Genomic DNA, 6,359 nt, shown 5'->3' on the forward strand with positions numbered 1-6,359 from the left:
CCCCCCCCCCCGTATCTCCCCCCGGCTGTCTCTCCGGAGCCCCTGTGGCGCCGGTCAACCGCTCTGTCTTCCTCCGGACGGTGGCTGAGTAGAAAGACCTGATCCGGGTGCCCGGGTCTCGTGGCCAGTCGAAGGAATCCCTCTCGTGTGGGATCGGCTCCCGAAACCTAGGGTGGTGGCCCCCAAGGGCAGGATTGGAGGATGTTCTATGTGGTGGGTCACCCCGGGCGTGGACACCCTATAAATGTCTCTGGGTTATTGAGAGTCAGACAGGGGCGGGCGCTGTAGGCCGACCCTCCGCCGGAGGACAATGGGAGCCTCGAGGAGGTCCAGATGTCGCAACCAAGGAAATGTCTGTCTGGTTCTTAACATCCAGAGGCCCAGAGCCACGCCCCCTGCCTCCCTCCTGCCCTCCGGGTGCGGGAAATCGCCTAGGATCTAAGGTTTGGGGAAGAACTCTTACACACAGGTCCTCCTCACCCAACTTTACTCTGGTCCCACCAGGAGGGGTGTCTGAGGTCGTCCAGGTCAACCCTCACTCTGGGTTGGCTACAGAACCAGAACTAGGTATTGCCTGGTCTGACCCCTAAGGTGGCACTCTAGGGCATCCCGAGGGGTAGGTAAGAAGACCGACCAGAGGAGAGGGAATAACCCGGTGAACAGAGGCGTGGGGAGGAGCCAGGTGGGGTTGACACATGCCCATAATCCCAACGCTCCGCAGGGAGGAGGAAAGCAATAGTTTGAGACCAGCCGGGGTACACACGACATTGTCTCAAAAAGCCAAAAACGAAAGCCAGGCAATGGTGGCACACGCCTTTAATCCTAGCACTTGGGAGGCAGAGGCAAGTAGGTGGCCAGGGCTATACAGAGAAACTCTGTCTCAAACCCCCCTCCCCCAAAAACGCCCAAACCGAAAACAACAAAACCCCACAGGTGTGTTAGAGGATGCTCAGAAGTGAGACCTATGGCTTACTTCTGTAGTGGACATGGTTCCTCGGGTCTGCTCTCCTCTCCTGGCTCCCCATTCCAGGGAGGCTTCTGTCTGTGTTGACCTCAGGCTTGTGATCTGCCTGGAGTGTCTCCATCTGCTGCCCTCCTCCCACTCACGGTGGCCTCTGACTTTTGTAAAGTCCTTTCACTCACAGGAAATCAGATTCACTGATTATTTTCCAGGAAGCAGCAGGGGTGGCATGGGGCTGGGGGAACTGGGCTGACACTGGAGACATGGGGTGTGCTGAGCACATGGAAACTTGCTTGGGGCCACTGAAACCAGCCAGACCTCTGTTGAGGCCTGCCCGGGTACCTGTTTCTTTTCAGCTACACAGGGACCAGCAGCTGCCCTGTCTCTAGACCTGGCCAGCAAACACTTAATGAAAGTTTAGGCTGGAATCCAGCCATTGATTGGACTTGTGTGGCTGAGACTCAGGAGGTCCCAGTCAGGAAGAGTAGGGGTGGGAGAGAAACTGAATCCCTGCGTGGTCTGGCTATGGAACCCACCATCCCCACCGCTTAGGGAGATGGGATGCTGGGAGCATGACCGAGGACTCACCTGGTTCTAAGTTGTGGCTTGAATTCGATGGTGGGCTGTCACTGGCTGGTGAGGATTCTGGGATGAGAAACCCAGACTAAGACAATGGTTCTGATTTCCCAGAGGAGGAAGTGAGGAGTGAGTCTGACCCACATGAGGAACTGACAGGACACATAGAAGGAGGGTGGCAGTGATTGGCTAAGAGCAGCTGTCATGGAGATTGGAATGAGGGTCAAGGGTGACAGGTGCATCCGGGCTCCCAGAGGGTAGAAGGCTTTGGGCCTTGGAGGAAGATCAGATAAGGGGGTGCTTATGGTGGGCTCTGAAGGAGGGCCTCCTCCCCCCGGATGCAGAGACCAGAGAGAGCTTGGAAATAAACACAACATGGAAATAGCCCAGTGAGTCTTTTTCTTTAAAATATATTTTATGTATACTGGTACTTTGTCTGCACACAAGATGGGATGAGACAGGTGTGAACTGCCATGTGGGTGCTGGGAATTGAACTCAAGACTTTCAGAAGAGCAGTGAGTGTTCTTAACCCCTGAGTCATCTCTCCAGAACCCCCTACCCCCTTTTTTTTTCAAAGACAGGGTTTGTGTAACCCTGGCTGTCCTGGAACTCACAGAGAGCCACCTGCCCCTGGTTGTCCTGGAATTCACTCTTGTAGCCATGGCTGTCCTGGAAACTCACAGAGAGCCACGTGCCCCTGGCTGTTCTGGAACTCACTCTTGTAGCTGTGGCTGTCCTGGAACTCACAGAGAGCCACCTGCCCCTGGCTCCTGATTGTTGGGATCAGAAGTGAGCACTATCACTGCCCAGCTCCCAGTGAGACTTGCTTTGTGAGTGGGACAGACTGGGGAAAGTTGGTTCTCAGAGCACTCAAGGGTGATGGCGGTGGGGCATTTGGCATGCAGGGAACCAAGAAGAAGTGGCATGCTTCATACATAGCTCTGGGGTACATAGAAATAGAAGCAGGGACTCCCCAGAAGCTGACATGGAGGTGGCATGAGCCTGCTGAGCCTGTTGGAACACGTCAGGCCCTCATCCATGACTCGTCTGACTAACAGATGAGTACTCTGTGATGTGTGGTGTTAGGAGACAGTGTTGCTGTCATGGCTCAGACTGAAGCGATGATCCTGACTGCTGGCAATCTATATATCTTTTCTTTGTTTTCTGTTTTTTAATCTATATATCTTTATCAGGTGTTATTTATCTTTTGAGGTACTCTACTCAGGGCCTCGTGCATGCTAGGTAACACTCTACCACTGAGGCCCGTCCCCAGCCCCTCCCTGGGGGAGTCTAGGTGCTCTACCACTGAGCCACGCCCCAGCCCCTTACTGGGGGATTCTAGGCAGGTGCTCTACCACTGAGGCCCGCCCCCAGCCCCTCCCTGGGGGATTCTAGGCAGGTGCTCTACCACTGAGGCCCGCCCCCAGCCCCTCACTGGGGGATTCTAGGCAGGTGCTCTACCACTGAGTCAGGCCCCCAGCCCCTCACTGGGGGAGTCTAGGCAGGGGCTCTATCACTGAGCCTCACCCCCAGCCCCTCCCTGGGGGATTCTAGGCAGGGGCTCTACCACTGAGCCACGCCCTCAGCCCCTCACTGGGGGATTCTAGGCAGGGGCTCTACCACTGAGCCACGCCCCCAGCCCCTCACTGGAGGATTCTTGGCAGGGGCTCTACCACTGAGCCACGCCCTCAGCCCCTCACTGGAGGATTCTAAGCAGGGGCTCTACCACTGAGGCCCACCCCCAGCCCCTCACTGAGGGATTCTAGGCAGGGGCTCTACCACTGAGCCACGCCCCCAGCCCCTCACTGGAGGATTCTTGGCAGGGGCTCTACCACTGAGCCACGCCTCCAGCCCTTCACTGGAGATCTAGGCAGGCTGTAACAATGAGTAAGATCCAACAGGTTGTTTGGAAATAAAGAATATATTTTTGGCCAGGTGGTGGTGGCGGCTCATGCCTTTAATTCCAGCACTTGGGAGGCAGAGGCAGGTGGATTTCTGAGTTTGAGGCCAGCCTGGTCTACAGAATGAGTTTCAGTGCTGCCAGGGCTACTTGGGGAGAAAAAAATATATATATACATATACATATACATATATATATGTATATACATACATACATATATATATATATGTATATACATACATACATATATATATATATGTATATACATACATACATATATATATATATATGGTAGTGGCTATTCCTGGTTGTCAACTTGACTATATCTGAAATGAACTACAATCCAGAATTAGAAGGCTCACCTGTGGTCCTAATCTGGAGGCTGAGAGATACAAGTTTCCCACCTGAATCTTGGCATGGAGATCTTGAGGCATAGTGGCTATGAATCCCAGAAGATTAAGATAGGAAGATCTATGAGTTCAAGATCATCTGGGATTAAAGGTGTGGTGGCACCCGCCTTTAATCTGGGCCACACCTTTTGCTGGAGACCTATATAAGGACATTGGAAGAAGGAAGGCTCTCTCTCTGCTTCGCCTGCTTGCCTTGTGGGACTGAGCAACTGCTGGATCCTTGGACTTCCACTCACAGCTGCTGCCGACCATTGGAGTTGATTGTTGGGAGTTGGACTATAGACTGTAAGTCATCAATAAATTCCTTTACTACATAGAGACTACCATAAGTTCTGTGACTCTAGAGAACCCTGACTAATACATACATACACACATACATATATGTATATATGTATATATATATATATTTTTCCCCCCTGGTTTGGAGGGGGCTGTATTCAACAAACTCTGACACTCTGGTCTGGGTTCCAGAAAAGCTCTGGACACACTCATAGCATTCTTGGGGATAGGAAGAATCACGGAGAGCCTACCTACATGCCAGGTAAGCTCCAGGGGGCTGGTGCTGCAGGCACCCCCAGCCTCTCAGACATCTAGTGTTCAGCTGAGGAGTCACAGAGTACAAGGCCCCACTGTGGCTGCATCGATTCTTTATTTCATGCGAAGCTGAAGAAAAAGATCAAATCCAGCTGAGGAAGGGTCTGCCTGAGGTCCTGAGAGCTGGCCTTGCCATTGTGGCCCAGGATCAGTTTTGCTGGGGCCTCTCAGACCGTGGTCTGTGGTACCTGAGGCGCAGGGGCCTTGTTGGACAGACTTCCTCTTCTAGAAACCAGAATATTTTGCTAAAGAAGCAAGCAGAACTCAAATCATGGCCTGGGTGCAGGGAAGGGGTAGTGGAAACCATCTCGCCCTCTGTGGGGCTCCCTGTCTTGGGGACTGTGGTTAAGGTTGTATTGAAGCAGCCTCCAGCTCCGCCGGGGAACAGGGCGGATGAAAAGCCTGGGGTCTAGCGGAGCCTCCCACCTATTTTATTGTGTGGTGGGGTCCTAAGAGAGCCTATAGGAATGCCAGGCTGGGTGGTGACAAACTGTGTCACAGTCAGAAAGCTCTGCCACCAGGGCTAGAGGTTCTGATGTGGGTGGAGCCCTGGTCAGCTGACTAGGCCGAGGGTGGGGCCTCAGGGGCCCCAGCCTAGCTGGGTGCTAGGGGTTGTTTGAACCTTGGGGCTCCAGTGGAGCTGTGACAACCTTTGAAAGGGGTTGTAGGGGCTCTGAGCTTCTGGCAGCTGATGGCTGAGGACAGAGACAGTTTCCGTGGGGATTTTTTGGGGGGAGGGGGTTGGAGGGGGAAGGCTACATCATTAGAAGCAGCTGATCAAGCAGGGAGGAGGCAGCAGCCAATACATCATCATGGGTGAGCCTGGGGGTCACTGCCATAAGTCACCAGCTGCTGCTCCATTGTCACTCTCGTGGAATTTGTGCAGATGATCAGCGAACCTGAGGGAACAGGAACACAGCTGAGACAGTGTAGAAGATGGGTGACCGCAGGGTTGGGGACACTAGGATGGGAACTATGCTGGAGGCTGGAGAGCGGCAGCAGTCATGGAGCTTGGAGCTGCTGCTCAGGGTTCTGGGGGCTTGGCATTTGGGGAAGGCCAGGGGACATTCTTACTTCTTGGCGCAGGTAGCCGCACAGTCTCTCTCCACACTCTCACTCCATGCCAGCTTGTACAGCACCTGGTCAGGTAGAGACACCATGAGCTATGTGCCCTGCCTCATGACAGTTCTCATTGTCACCCACAGCCATTAGGCCTGTTCTCTGTGGGGCAGAAAGGTTCCCAGGTCCTCGGGTAGGTGGCTCCTGAGCCAACCTAATTACAGATGCTTAGAAAGGAGCAGATGCAGAGGTCGAGTTATTCTCCTAACACCGTGGCCATGTTCAATAAGAACACCAGACTTGGAACCCAGGCTAGCAATAGGGCTATGTTTCACTATGCCTAGCAAGGGGCAGTGGTTCCTGATGCTGGAGCCTTCCATGACCACACTTATTACCCCTCTATTTGGCAGACAGAGGCATCACTCAGCCTGAGTCCTTGGACTGTCCTCGGCCCACTGACTATAACGGGTTTCACATAAAGACAGTTGCACATGGGCCTTCTCCTCTGTGTAGCTCACTGTCTATTCCCTGGGGATCTAGTTAGGCCTGCTTTTTTACCTGCCTTAACCTTCTACCAGTGCTGGAAATGGAACCCAGGATCTTGTAAGGCTTGCTAGGCAAGCATCAATACTTCTGAGCCATGCCCCCAGCCCTTCACTTGGGGATTCTAGGTAGGGGCTCTACCGCTGAGCCACGCCTCAGCCCCTCCCTGAGGGATTCTAGGTAAGGACTCTACCACTGAGCCACTCCCCCAGCCCCTCACTGGAGGATTCTAGGCAGGGGCTCTACCGCTGAGCCACACCCCCAGCCCCTCACTGGGGGATTCTAGGCAGGGGCTCTACCACTGAGCCACGCCCCC

At 53.8% G+C, this 6,359-nt stretch overlaps 2 protein-coding genes across 9 annotated transcripts in view; both read right to left on the reverse strand.

The window, feature by feature from the left end:
- Positions 1–1,708, reverse strand: part of Sh2b2 (SH2B adaptor protein 2) — a 27,377-nt gene extending 25,669 nt beyond the window's left edge. For 2 of the 4 annotated variants that reach the window (XM_031338276.1, XM_031338275.1), the window contains exon 1: positions 974–1,101. In XM_031338276.1, coding sequence (XP_031194136.1) covers positions 974–1,085 — 112 coding nt within the window. In that variant the 5' untranslated portion in view covers positions 1,086–1,101. Of the gene's footprint in view, positions 1–98; positions 185–973; positions 1,102–1,549 lie in introns of those variants that run through there. The other 2 variants (XM_031338277.1, XM_031338279.1) reach the window with 2 other exon arrangements.
- A 2,769-nt stretch (positions 1,709–4,477) lies between these two features.
- Cux1 (cut like homeobox 1) overlaps positions 4,478–6,359 on the reverse strand; it is a 327,459-nt gene continuing 325,577 nt past the window's right edge. For all 5 annotated transcript variants that reach the window (XM_031338271.1, XM_031338273.1, XM_031338270.1 and 2 more), the window contains exons 22-23: positions 5,516–5,580; positions 4,478–5,340 (exon numbers count right to left, since the gene is read on the reverse strand). In XM_031338271.1, the coding sequence (XP_031194131.1) occupies positions 5,271–5,340; positions 5,516–5,580 (135 nt within the window). In that variant the 3' untranslated portion in view covers positions 4,478–5,270. The remainder of the gene's footprint in view (positions 5,341–5,515; positions 5,581–6,359) is intronic.

Source organism: Mastomys coucha, unplaced genomic scaffold (genome assembly GCF_008632895.1).
Source record: "Mastomys coucha isolate ucsf_1 unplaced genomic scaffold, UCSF_Mcou_1 pScaffold22, whole genome shotgun sequence".
Classification (NCBI taxonomy): Eukaryota; Metazoa; Chordata; class Mammalia; order Rodentia; family Muridae; genus Mastomys; species Mastomys coucha.